The following is a 14,780-nucleotide window of genomic DNA, read 5'->3' as shown; positions in this document are numbered from 1 at the left end:
TGAATCATTTTTATTGAATTATCGCTATTTTGTATGGATACAAAGAAGGAGTGAAATTAAATCTACAATTTAATTGAAAATTTACTTTTATTTGCACTCATTAATTTAAATACGTTTATTACTTTAACGAACAGATTATTTTAACTATAACTTTTATACATGTTTGCTATTTAACTTCTTCCAATCTGTGTTATTCTGTTAAGGATAGGACGATGATAGGAAAAGTAGGAAACGACGAATGGGAGTGTTTCAAGTTTAATGTGCCTCTAAAAAGTCAAATCGATGGTTGTTCCAATCGAGTGGAAGAGAGATAGATGCTGCGCAAGCGTACAATGAGCGTAACGGGACAATGAGTCATCCTTTTTCGTGCGTGCAGCCGGCGTTCATCGATTTATTAGACTTTGTCACGTCAAAAATTATTTGGTTCGTGAGTGAGATGCGTGGCATGCTCTACCGTGATCCGAACCAGCTGGGCCACCCTCGCGAACTCCCGCTGCTGTGGGTGTTTTCAGTCGCCATAGATCGCTGCAGCTCCCTCATCACTACATCGCCCACCCGCCTGGCCGCACCCGATCCATCACATTGCCGCCCCGAGGAATGCAGAGTGTGTGAGAGCAGAAACAGAAGTTTCGTACGACTCGCTTCGTGCACTGTCTTTCAAGATGCGCCCCGCACTTTTTTTTGTCAAATCCCTTTGGATGAACGGGCGGGTGGCGTGTTGTTTTAGGATAACTTCGCTGTTCAAAATATTCACCTTCAGTTTTACGTAGAAAGCTGGTTACAAATAATCCAGGGATCTTCATTTACGGCTATCGCTAAAACTCTGAACACGAATCCAAAAGAATAATCTTGGTGTATTTTAACAGAGCATTCAAAAACTTTTTTGTCCACATTTGTTTGGAACGAAACATTGAACTCTGAAGTCAAAATATGGCATAGTTTCTGCGAAGATTCGGTTATTCGTAATTACGACGAAGCTTTTCGTTTGGGTTGAATTTCTTCGTTGAAAAGTCCGTAGATTTACTGCAATTTCTAAAAGTGTTGGCATGTGGGTCTGAATAGTACCTCGCGGTGTGGTTTGTAGTGCAATGGAGGGTTGATTACGCATTGGCGTACGGTGTAGAGGGGGGGAAGGGGGAGTAATACTCCCCACCAATTAGACCAGCTAACTGGCGTGAGGTGATGTCGCGTTGTCTGAGCTGCTGTGGGCTTGAGAGCGAGTCCTAATTAATCTCGGGTGCGGCGCGTAGCGTAAAGCTGTTCGAGCCACTCCAGCGAAACCCTTTAGGCTCATGCGTGGGCAGCTAGCCCGTGTGCGCACTTTGCCTGGCCGAGGCATAAAGCCGAGTTTATAAATTACGCAAGAAACCTCAATAAAACGAAAAGTACAATAACGACGTTTGCAAACAATCGCTTTGTGAACTGCGCAGCACGCAACAACGCAACGCGAGCATCGATATTTTCAACTTCTTGCGTTTCTGCTTGCGCCTTCCATGTTTGAAGTGCATTGTTCGTAAAAATTTTGAACACGCAGACATGAGCATGGAAGGCAACGATATTGGTTTTTATTGTGAATAATCAATATTCCTTCATGTTAAACAAAAATTAACGAAAGAACTCTGGGAAAAAAAACTTGTTTTCTACTATTTTTACCTCGTTTTTATCAACTATGTTCCTTGTCTGTTCGGGACAAATTTTTTCAATCGATTTTAAACCCACTTTAAATGTTGAACATGGCTCATAACTGGATGACGTGATATTAACCCGCTTGTCTGTCTGTCTGTCTGGTCGGTTTAGCAATGCCCCCGGATTCGTGGCGTTAGACTACGAGACGAACAGTTAAGTGTTGCGGGATGCATACTGCAGAACTCTGCAGGCGGTGCTTTTATCACCGACTCAATAGCATGGAGGTCGGAATAACTTCATAAATATGAAGTAACATTACAAATTTAACCTAAATCTTTTGTAAATTTTTTCAGCTTTGTTATTTGATGCTCTTTACAAATTCATTAACACATTTAACCCTAAATTTCACAGTCTGATGAAATACAAATTTATATCTATTCTCTAATTTTTGAAAATGTAATAAATAATTTCTGAAATTTTTAATTTATTATTTTTAATTACTTCTTGATATGACCTCTAAATAAAAGGGGGTCGGATGTATATAGCTCTTTTTTAATAATTTATAATTTACTTTAGAAGAAATATGATTCTTTAATTCGCACAAATTGTAAAATATATATTTTTTTTATGGAAACTGAACCACCGAGATAGGTTTTGATGTGCTCTCTTCAGCGAGAAATAAACTCACAAACACTATATTACTTTTTTTACCTACTTCAAATAAACTTAAAAAAATAATAAATAATTGTGGCATTTCAACTCAAGCCGCCGGGCATTGATTATTGATTATAATTTTTCAAACATATAGATTTTAAGGCGATTTCTATAAATTTACTTTATCTATAGTAAAACGTACCGCACTTAGATACAACGTAGACTAGCAGCATTCACAAGCAGGATAGCTGTTGCAAGTTACATACTTCCTCTAAAATAAATCCCCCAAGCAAACTGTTGCGCCACGTTGGTTAAACGCCCAAAAACAATGACTTAAAAGTGTAGTTTTAAATTAATATTTTTTATGAAATCGTCTGTTTTCGACAGATATTCTAATTAATTCTCACTAACCATCATCATACGTTATCAAGCACAATTTCTGCAATATTTTTTTTCCGTGTGGAACAACATGGAAATGTCAGAGGTTAAAAAAAAAGTGACTTCAACTACGTAAGTCACAACATTGCCGTTTCCCAGAAAATGTTTTAACTCCGTGGCACAAAAATTTTGTAAAGAAAAAAAAATTAATAACGAAGTAATAATAACTGTGCGTACAATCCAAGATGTTATATCCCATGTTATCGGATCGACAAGAACATTCCTATATTTCGGCGAGTAGGTTTTCAACGAACTCCTTCTTGAATGTACAGAAAAAAAAAAATATTTGTCCGGTGTTGGTTGGCAAGCTTGCTCACACCGACTACATGTGACGTCTTCAGGAGAGCCGTGTTTGCAGAAGCGTGCTTACCCCCCCCCCCCCACTCCACCTTCCCACTATATGACTTGGAGGGGGGAGGGGAGGGAAAGGCTAAGCCCGCTGCTGTCGCGGCCCTGAGAGGAAGAAGACGCTGAATAATTCAGGCGGGCAGCTCTGAAGGACTTGTTTCAGCGCCCGAGGAGTCTGCGCTCCGCCCTTCAGCAGCCGTCCGAGTCCCCGTGACACACACACACGGACACACACACACACACACGGACACACACACACACACACACCGCTGCGCGCCCAGGGATGTGCGGACACTCCGCTAGCGACTTGCCGTCCCGTTACATCATCACTTCTGAATTATTTTTTTTGACGTGACAACGTCTAATACATCGATGAACGCCGGCTACACGCACGAATAAGTATCCCGTAACGCACATTGTCCCACTACGGATGTCCCACTACGGATGTGTCCTGTTATGCTCATTGTACGCGTGCGCGGCATCTCTCTTCCACTCGATTGGAACAACCATCGATTTGACTTTTCAATCATGTTTTCGTCGTTTGAATTATTTATATTGTGTAATTTAACGATCGTCCACCGATTTTCAGCACAATCGGTACGGTTATTTAAAAGTAATGTTGAATTTTCAAATACGTTTTAGTACTAACAATGGTGTTTTACAGTTACACATAATAATTCAAATTACACCCGGGATCTTTTGCACAATGTTTGAAAAAAATATTTAACACATTATAAATAAGTTTGGTGTATTTGGGATGCGTATTTTTTATGAAATCGTATTATAACAAGGAAATAATATTATTCCCCTACGGTGCTGACATCTGCGGTGACGGACGCGAACCGAACTAATCGTGCTATCTATCCGCTTCCGCGATAACCAGGCACTCGTTAATACATATTTTCCTTTGTTTACCGTGAGGGGCGTTATTATTAATGAATTATAAATAAAATTTCGTGCCCGGGGCCACAATTGCATATCATTTTGAGCACTGGAAGACATAAAAACGTAAAATATTCTCGACGAATTTTAATCTTGGCCCCAGCGCACCACTAGCGTCTGGGTTGGAGATTAAAGCCGAAATTCTTTCTTAAACTTACTAATACTTATTTTATTAGCTGCAAGGGCATTTTTATTAAATTATACGTTTAATTTCACGACGAACAAACTTTGTCGTTAAATGTGTAATTGCGAAAAAGCGTAAAACTGTCTCAACGATCTTGAAGTTAAATAGTAAACATGTATAAAAGTTATAGTTAAAATAATTTCTTCGTTAAAGTAATAAACATATTTGAATTAATGAGTGCAAATAAAAGTACATTTATCAATTAAATTTTAGATTTCATTTCACTCCTTCTTTGTATCCATACAAAATAGTGATAATTCAATAAAAATGGTTCAATTTTATTCATAAAAGTATGCAATCATTTCATCAATGTTTTGTTATGACGTTGTCACGTTAAACTATTGTCCGTAAACCGACTTTACAGACAACCTTTTTTTTTATTTTTTTTGCGAAACATATTTCCCCACGTTGACATTTGAGCCATTATTATTATTATTACATGAACCCACCATTTATTCATCCCGTCACGTCATTATATGAACCCACCCTCTATTCACCAGAAAAATAATTTAATAATCATGCAAAACATTCTCGATATTTTTACATAAAACAATTTGTGGCCGAAATAAAATTTTTCCCACAGTAGCAAATCTGCCAAATATATATTTTTTTATTATTTATTGACAGTCATTTAGTTAGGGGGGGAGAGGTGTTTAGTCATTTCAGAGACATTTGTATAAGTTTTATTTAAGTTTTTCTAAGAGATAAAAGGTTGTTTTTTTTTCGTTGTCATAATAATGTTGGTAACATATGTATCTAACAGCTTCGTTGTTCGTGCCGGGCAAACCGTCCTGCCGTCTACAGAACTGACATGAAAAACAACGCCAGGTTTGCACACACAAATCTAGGAAGCTGTCCGGTATTTTTTGTGTTTTTTTTTTCTGAAGGCCAAAAACCGCAGTGCTCTTAATTTTGAAACCATAGGCAGTTCGTTGTATCCCGTTGGCCGGCCAACACGGAACACGAACTGTGCCACGGGCAAGGCCCTAGTTAGAAGCTTGGAAGGGGGGAGGAGGGAGGTGTTTGAGACTCGTGTCGTAGAGGACGCCAGTTATAACCGCTATCTGGGACGGCGCTGCCTACAACCACGGCTCGATGGTTTCAAGGCCCGGGTGACCGCTCTGGCCCGATGGACCCCCCCCCCCTCCCAGGGGTTCAAGGGGGTTGAGAGAAAGGAGGAGGGGGGGGGCTAAATCTGGCTGGATTTTCCGCGGAACGAACAAGACAGGCTACGACTTTGCGGGGGATCGGGCAGGCGGCAAGGGGGAAGGAAGGGGCAGCCTCGCACGCGATCCCAAAGACGCTGACGTGTCGTCCGCCTCGTGTGTAGCGGGCTCCGCAGACCATGGCCGCGGTAGACTGGCCATCGTCCTCTGCGCATTCGCCCGCCAATGGCTCGAGAGCCGCGGAGGAATAGAGGAACTTCAGGTATTATAGAATACCAATTACTTTTTTCGAAATATTTTTGGTTTATATTTACTTTAACTCAGTTTCGTTGCAGAGCAGTAACAAATAAGAAAGTATAAAGCTGTTAATGACCATACAATGATTTCAACACTCTTTTTAAAGAAAAAACAATTCATACCGAAAAAGGTAAATGGAGTCTAATATGGAATACTGCGGGTAATATGGAATACTAACATTTCTATTAGCAAAAAAAATTGTTTTTATCACTATATTTATACAATTATACAAAGTGCATGTCTGGAACAACAGTTTTTAATTACTTATCATTATATTTGTCATTGCAAAAATCGCAAAGGTATGCTTTGTTGCTTTCCTCTTCGGATGTACAGTCCAAATGAGCCCACTGACTGCACAGAATGCACTGGACCCATGTTCCCCATCTTGTGTCCTCAGAAAAATGTCCAAAACAAAACATGCATTGTGCATCGTCATCGTCTTCATTCCTGTTGGGGTTTTCACTGTCAGAAACTGAGGAGGCATCTGAAAGGATGGAATCGTTGTGACTGCTGCTCATTGGGCGTGCTTTCAGGCATTTCTTCTTTTTATCGTCTTCCTTAGATGTTCTGCTTGCTTCTTGTCTAGGGTGCTTCTTCTGTGATACCTTCGCCAGGGACTCTACAAGTCTTGTTTTAAAAGGAGAACCAGTGATGACTGCTGATGTTCCGGGTCTTCTACCTCTGTTTGATCCCTTCTTTTTCTTAGGTGGAGGCGTGATATCATGTGGAAGGACAAGACAAGCACTTTTTGGAGTTGCTAACCTTTGTTCAAAGGAATACCTGTTTAAAGTAGAGGCTATTATGGAATACCTGCGGGTAATATGGAATAGTATTCCATATTGCCCTTCTCGCCATTGTGCCATTTCCAGCATTATTTACAAATTACAGCACACTCCTACATATTTGTTATTATATCATATTCTACATTGATCTTTTAACTATTTAACCCTATATAGCAGAATAATAAAATACATAAATATGTAGTGTAAAAATTACTCAAAATACATACCTAATAAAGTTTTCGAATCATGAAAAACAGACAAACTGCAATAGAACAACTATACGTAACCGCTGACTGCTGGCGCGTCTGCTGGCGCTTACTGGCTGTATGGGGAATTAGTTCAGGCGGTTACCGCTAGATGAAGACCCTTGTACTACGAAACAAAGGGGTATTCCATACTACCCCCATATTCCATAATACCCGAAGTTCCTCTACTCGCACCAACCGAGACAACAACACCTCCGCGACTGAAACAACAGTGTATTTACAACTATTTACACAATTCATTTTATATGTCAACTTTCATATTTAATTTTGAAAAAAAATTTTTTTTTTTCCTTAAACGTTTTCCTGTGACCACTATGATCAATTGGCGATCTTAAACGAACATTTAAATATATTTGAATGAAAATCAATATTTTTAAAGTGTTTTTTTTATAAAGCTGTTATTATTTAACATTTTATTATATAGTCACAGAGTCTTGATAAGTAGTATCAAATAGATATATTATATTAATTTTATTAAATTTCTTTAAAATTATTCTAATAATAATAATAACATAGTCAATTAAATAAAAATCAAACGATTGATTGTTTTAGTTCACTTAATTCTAGTTTCTTTTAAAACGCAATGTTTAAATCCTGTTCCCGCCATCTTCAAATATTTAATTAGAACATTTTATCATAAGACATAAGGTGATGTACATAAAAGCGACAATATAACTGGTATCGGGCGCCCTGCCTGTAAAGCTAAAGTTCCAGTATCGTTCCGCCGCACGCCCAATAGCAGTGTCGCGAGCCTAGTGGCCTGTGCGCATGCGCCCGGCGAGGCGAGACTGGCGTGTTTGAATTACTGGAATGTTTCCATATTTCTAAATATCATTCTTATTCTCATAAGCGAGAGATAAAACCAGTTTTAGCAGCAATGAATTATAATTACCGAACGTTTTTACAAGACGTTAAGTCGTGGAACTACTTTTCTCGATATTCTACCAAACTATCTTGGTGAATAACCGAAAGTAAACATGTTCTTTCATTCCCAGTTTACAAGCAGTACACTTCTTTTTTTTCAGCCTTTGATGTTTAAAGTGTTCAGAATAGCTCAAAGACAGAACCAGTACCTACTATATTACATCAACGATAATATTAAAAAAATATATATGATTATCGCAAGTAAAATCTTTCTTTGATATGTTTGGTGTATTAAAAGTAGTATGTAAATGAGGCTTCGAGCGCTGATGCCGGTGCGTGTAGGCCATCTTGGATTGTAACGTCACAGTGGCCATTTCTTTGACAAATTTCCTCAAAATTCATCAAAAATGACTTTAAAAATCCTCAAAATTCTTATAGATTTTCCAACATCAAGGAAAAATTCCCGCTTTGATAGAAAATTTCCCGCTTATAACTCAAAAATTCAAAAATTCTGAAATTCGAAAAGCCTCAAAAGACTTTTTACTTACAAAATTTTTTAAAAATTTACCCATTGAGGCCTAAATTCCCCGTCTACAAGCCTCCAATAAGCCTCTGGAAGGGATCTTTGTCCTTGACCTAGATCTCAAATCATCAAATTCTTTAATTTTTTGAGCAAAAAATTCTGAAGAAAAAAAATTCCCAAAAAAATGTATAAATAAAATGTGATAATTCAAACTTTTGGTTAACGTAATCCATTTCAGTCCTCGGTTCGATTCCCGGCGAGATGAAGAAAAAAAAAACATGTAATTTAATAAAAAAAAAATATTTAAAAATACTTAACTACAAATTTTAATAATTATCTTGCTTAAGTCACACCCGCCATCTTGGATTCTTAAACGTAGTAATTTCCGTTACGGTAGCCATATTGAAAATCCTCAAATGTTATCCTATTTTAACGGGAAAAAATGTAAAATTAATAAAAAAATTTAATTAATAAGATTTTTGATGTAAAAAGCTTGCAGCATTTGAAAATGAAATGGTTGGCCATGTTGCTGCAGGAAGCTGCGGCGCAAGGAGCGGCTGTGCAGGATCGTGTACCAGGGCGTGGAGTGCCTGGACGCCAACAGCAGCGGCGCCCGGCCCCTGTGGACGCCCGACGACCCGCCCTGGTCCGACTGGCTGTCCGGGGAGGGGGCCAACTCCTCGGTCCCGGGCTCCACCGCCGCCGCCCCACTAGCGCTCGGCCCAGTGCTGCCGCCCTTCGAGCTGTGGCAGACCGTGCTGATCGCGCTGTGCCTGGGGCTGTGCATCGTGCTGACCGTGGGCGGCAACATCCTCGTGCTGCTGGCCTTCATCGTGGACCGCGGCATCCGCCAGCCCAGCAACTACTTCATCGCGTCCCTCGCCGCCACCGACATGCTCATAGGTGCGTCCCGTCTCCTCGACATGCTCATAGGTGCGTCCCGTCTCCTCGACATGCTCATAGGTGCGTCCCGTCTCCTCGACATGCTCATAGGTGCGTCCCGTCTCCTCGGCATGCTCATAGGTGCGTCCCGTCTCCTCGGCATGCTCATAGGTGCGTCCCGTCTCCTCGGCATGCTCATAGGTGCGTCCCGTCTCCTCGACATGCTCATAGGTGCGTCCCGTCTCCTCGACATGCTCATAGGTGCGTCCCGTCTCCTCGACATGCTCATAGGTGCGTCCCGTCTCCTCGGCATGCTCATAGGTGCGTCCCGTCTCCTCGGCATGCTCATAGGTGCGTCCCGTCTCCTCGGCATGCTCATAGGTGCGTCCCGTCTCCTCGACATGCTCATAGGTGCGTCCCGTCTCCTCGGCATGCTCATAGGTGCGTCCCGTCTCCTCGGCATGCTCATAGGTGCGTCCCGTCTCCTCGACATGCTCATAGGTGCGTCCCGTCTCCTCGACATGCTCATAGGTGCGTCCCGTCTCCTCGACATGCTCATAGGTGCGTCCCGTCTCCTCGGCATGCTCATAGGTGCGTCCCGTCTCCTCGACATGATCATAGGTGCGTCCCGTCTCCTCGACATGCTCATAGGTGCGTCCCGTCTCCTCGGCATGCTCATAGGTGCGTCCCGTCTCCTCGACATGCTCATAGGTGCGTCCTCGACATGCCCCTTAGGAGCGTCCCGTCACCAAGACAATCTCATAAGAGAATCCTCCACATGGTCATAGGTGCGTCCTCGGCATGCTTATAGGTGCGTCCTGTCACCCAGACAATTTCATAGGACAGTCCTCGACATGCTCATAGGAGCGTACTCGACACGTTTATTGGAGCTTCCCGTCTCCCCGATATGCTCGTAGGTTCCTTCTCGACATGCTCACGCTCGACATGCTCCCCTGCACAGTGTAAGTGAGATACGTCGACAACTAAGCTGCAGGCTCATTGTTGGAGGTAATATCGAAAAAAAAGCATCACCACCTTAATGATTATGTATTTACGAAGTTTTTCGAGGTTGAATCTTATCAACTGATTATTGTAAATAATAGAGAGAATATTTAACATGAAGCACTTTAGTGTGGAAAGATTTTAATAAAGAAAACTCCACAACAACCAAAAACTTCTCGCTGGCGTAAAATTATTTCATTGAAATAATTGAAGGCGACGTCCTTTTTTTTTTTCAAACATTATTTTTGACGTGTTGTTGTCTCCAATTAATTCGAAAATATCATTTCACGATAGCAAATAGTTTTACATTTAATGTAAAACTTGGTGCAATAAAACACTATATAGATGCTCAGTTTTCTATATTTAACATTTCTGCTATTATTTGCAATAAAAAAAGGTGTCCAGCTCCAACTTGAAAGGCGTATAACATCCTTGGGAATACTTCAGAGAAATATTTGTGTGTGTGTTTTCAACTTATTTATTTTCGTGATTAACCTGCAGATGCCGTTTGTCGGTCGAATCCAGGCTCTCTGTGTATAAATCATACAATCTATATGTTTCGGTTCATATTCTTTTTTCAATTTTTTAATAATTTTGAAGATTTTTTTACGTGAAAAAAATATTATATTGAAAACTCGATATTATTGGAACTAATATCGATACCAAATTATCGATTTTTGGAGCCTGATATATCAATATATCGTTATCAGCCCTAGCAAGTCAAGATACCTCTATCGGAACAGATTTCGATACCAAATTATCGATGTTTTGAGCCTGATGTATCGATATATCGTTATCACTTCCAGCAAAGCGAGCTACCTCTATAGGAACAAATATCGATACCAAATTATCGATTTCTTCAGCCTGATGTATCGAGATATCGTTATCAGTCCCAGCTAGGCGAGCTACCTCTATCAGAACAAATATCGATGTTTTTAGCCTGATGTGTCGATATATCGTTATCAGTCCCAGCAAGGCGAGCTTCCTCTATCGGAACAAATTTAGATACCAAATTATCGATGTTGTGATCCTGATGTGTGTCAATATGTATCGTTATCACTAGCGAAGGACAGGGACGACTACAACGCACTGTTCCGACAGTGCAGAGTGGCCGTCGCTGAATGGATGACGACGAATGAGGTCGAAAAACTCCAAACACTAGTACTGGCAATGGTTCGGAGTGGCACTTTGCGTGCAGTGTCCGCTCTACCAAGTCAGCATTGTGGAGTCGAAGACTGACAGGGCTGAGTTGCTGTGTTGCAGGCACCGTCTCCATGCCCTTCTACACGGTGTACGTGCTGATGGGCTACTGGGACCTGGGGCCCATCCTGTGCGACCTGTGGCTGTCCGTGGACTACACGGTGTGCCTCGTGTCGCAGTACACCGTGCTGCTCATCACCATCGACCGCTTCTGCTCCGTGAAGATCGCGGCCAGGTACCGCGGCTGGCGCACCAAGAACCGCGTCATCTGGATGGTCACCATCACGTGGATCATCCCGGCGCTGCTCTTCTTCATCAGCATCTTCGGCTGGGAGCACTTCGTGGGCTACCGCGACCTGCTGCCCGGCCAGTGCGCGGTGCAGTTCCTCAAGGACCCCGTGTTCAACACGGCGCTCATCATCGGCTACTACTGGACCACGCTGGTGGTGCTGTTCGTGCTCTACGGCGGCATCTACAAGACGGCGTACGACATGCAGAAGAAGAGCGAGGCGAAGCAGCGCAAGATGCAGTCCATGGTGGCGCTGAGCGCGGGCGCCATGTCGGGCATGGCGGGGCGCGCCGCGGGCATCGGCATCTCCAAGACGCAGAGCACGCTGCTGAGCCAGGACAAGCCCAAGGGCGGCGGGGTCCCGGGGCAGGCGCCGCCCCCGCCGCCCCCGCCGCCCCCGGGCTCCGGCGACTCCAGCTCCAGCCAGAAGACCTCCTCGCACAAGACGGCGGCCACGGCCACCACGGGCAGCTCCTCGGCGGACAGGGAGGCGGCGGCGGCGGCGGCCCAGCCCCCGGCGGCGGCGGGCGTGGAGGGCGAGCGCTCCTCCAGCCCGGCCTTCGAGTCGGACGAGGAGAGCGCCGCCCCCGGCCAGGCTCAGGCCTGGGTCCGGCGGCGGCCCTCCTCCGGGGGCGGCCGGCTGAACGGCGCCGTCCCCGCCCGGGCGGTGGCGGCGCGCACGCCCTCGCCCGACCAGTCGCTGCCGCAGATCCCCGAGCAGGGCCCGCGCACGCCCGTGTCGGAGCGCGTGATCCCGCCGCCGGCGCAGTTCCAGAGCGCGCCCGTGCTGTCGGCCAGCGCGCCCGTGCAGTCTGCCCCGCGCGCGCGCCCCAGGAGCCTGCAGGCGGCCGGCACCGGGGACCTGCTGCTGGGGCTGGACGGCGCCGACCTGCGCTTCATGGACGAGAGCTCGGTGGTGGTGCCGTCGCCCGTGTGCGAGAGCCCGCCGTCCTCGCTCAGCCTGGCGGCGGCGCCCGCCTCGCCGCCCCGGCCCCCGCCGCCCCCCAGGCCCCCGCCCCCGCGGCTCGCCAAGGTCCACACCGAGGTGAGCGTGGCGGAGCCCGGCCGCGCCGTCACGAGCGTGGTGGAGCTGTCCGAGGACCCGGGGGCCACGCCCACCTCGCCCAACACGCCCAACTCGGTGCTGCAGGCGCCGCCCCCGCCGCCCCCGCCGCCGCCCGCCGCCCCCGGCCACTCGGGGGCCGGGGCCGCCGAGGCGCGCGGCTCGCGCAGGGACCTCGTGCGCACCCTCCGCGACAGGCTCAAGGTCAAGCACAAGAGCAAGGACGCGGTGGGCCGCCAGAAGTCCAAGTCGGAGAACCGCGCGCGCAAGGCGTTCCGCACCATCTCGTTCATCCTGGGCGCCTTCGTGGCCTGCTGGACGCCCTACCACGTGCTGGCGCTGGTGGAGGGCTTCTGCGCCGAGCCGCCCTGCACCAACGAGCACCTCTACATGTTCTCGTACTTCCTGTGCTACGCCAACAGCCCCATGAACCCCTTCTGCTACGCGCTGGCCAACCAGCAGTTCAAGAAGACCTTCACGCGCATCCTCAAGGGCGACCTGCACATGACGTAGGCGCCATCTTGGCAACCCCCCTTCTGCGGATAGACGAGCTTTCTTATTCGTTTTCGTACCTTCCAACTGCTTCTGAACGACAATTAACTATTTCTGAAAAAACATTCTCAAATTTGCCTTTCGCTACACTTCCCATAAGATACTTTTTTTTAAAAGTGTTTTAGCTACTTAATTTTCTACACTTTTGGTTTGAATTGTGCGATGCTGTGTGATTCTTAACGGTTTTTTCTGTGTACACGAGTGTAAATGCGCTGTATAGAGCCCGTGTGCTATACTTACACGAAAATGGGAGTGCGTCAATCCTAGGGGAAGTTTTAAAACTCTCTGACGAAAACGGTTACTCGAAGTGCTTTCGACTCCGTTAAAAAAAAAAAAAATGATTACGTCCTTCCGTCTGCACAGTTTTATGTCTTAGCCGTGGAAATAAAAAATAAAATAAAAACATTAAAGAAACGAATTAAAAGTGTTTTAGTTCTTGTTCTTGAAATAAATGTAGTGAACTGCGTATACAAATGAATATGTACCAAAACATTTAGGTAATAGCTTATCAAATCTGTCAAAGACGATTTTAGTGCTTGGGAAATTAATATCACCGATGACTATGAAAAAGACTACTTATATTAATTGAGGCAAGAAATTTTTAGTAATTTTTACGTTATAACCTAAAATACATTTTTGTGAGCAATACACTGAACATATCCTCTGATAAGCTTTTACAATCACTCTTTTCTGCATATATATATTTTTATTTATTAGTACGTATGCTGTTTTCAGAAGACTGCATAATTTTTTCAAGAGATTCCTACTGACAAATTTAATATAGTATAGTAATTAAAATATACCACGTGCATGTATGTTTGAGGAAATGGACGTTAGTGCATTATGTTTAATTAGGCATCTATTAGTAATGGACGAGAAAATAATGTAACCAAATTAAAGTAATATGTGCTATTTTGTATAAACGACTATTTCTACCTGACATTCCTACCTTATACTAATGTTTATAAATAAATATGTGCAACCATAGCGTGCCAGCTCTTTGTTAGTTAGGGCCTACATTGAAAAGGTTATAAAGAAATGTTTTTCTAATATAGTTTTGTGCCAGGCAGTATAAAAAATGTAAAACAGTCACATAGTGGAGACAATTGTTTTGTAAATACACGCCCTTGGATGGTTATGATACGAGAATTTACGTTCTCAATTATAGTGTGAATATATCAAATTATAAAATGTTAGAAAAAATTAAAACAAATACTCAGAAACGGTGGTCAATTCCTGAACCTAGAGTTGAATATATCAACAAAATTTTGGTCCATATTTTTTACTCTGTTTAGATCAAGATCTGTAATAAAAATTTAATCAAGAATACGACAATACATAACTAAGTGTAGCAAGATTAATGTAGATTTTGTGTACATTATTTGTTTGGTGCATGTTTGAAACAATTCGAAATGCAAAGTAGGATTAGATTTAATGTGTACACAACAATCAAGTATCTGTTTCATACAATACGCTCTGGTTCAAATGCTTTACACGAAACATAATTATATATATATAAATATATGTGTACGTGTGTGTGTGTGTGATTGGCATGATATGCCATATGTCAAAATCACGTATACGTTTTGTCTGTAGTTAATGAGATCGACCTTTCCTTAACCTTAATGACAATGCAATCTCATGTAGTGCAGACATTTTTGATATCACACCACAGGTAAAAATGCTTCATTTAACTTATTTT

General features: G+C 43.6%; 1 protein-coding gene across 1 annotated transcript; it reads left to right on the top strand.

The window, feature by feature from the left end:
* The first annotated feature begins 436 nt into the window (after nt 1-436).
* LOC134535396 (muscarinic acetylcholine receptor gar-2) lies at nt 437-14,564 on the top strand. Its single transcript, XM_063374469.1, has 4 exons — nt 437-606; nt 8,626-8,993; nt 11,238-12,417; nt 12,472-14,564. The coding sequence occupies exons 1-4, from the start codon at nt 437-439 to the stop codon at nt 13,037-13,039; spliced, it is 2,286 nt and encodes a 761-aa protein (XP_063230539.1). The 3' UTR covers nt 13,040-14,564.
* The last annotated feature ends 216 nt before the right edge of the window (nt 14,565-14,780 follow it).

Source organism: Bacillus rossius, chromosome 8 (assembly GCF_032445375.1).
Source record: "Bacillus rossius redtenbacheri isolate Brsri chromosome 8, Brsri_v3, whole genome shotgun sequence".
NCBI classification, from domain to species: domain Eukaryota; kingdom Metazoa; phylum Arthropoda; class Insecta; order Phasmatodea; family Bacillidae; genus Bacillus; species Bacillus rossius.
The sequence above is the reverse complement of the archived record's forward strand: the minus strand, read 5'-3'. Positions and strand labels throughout refer to the sequence as shown.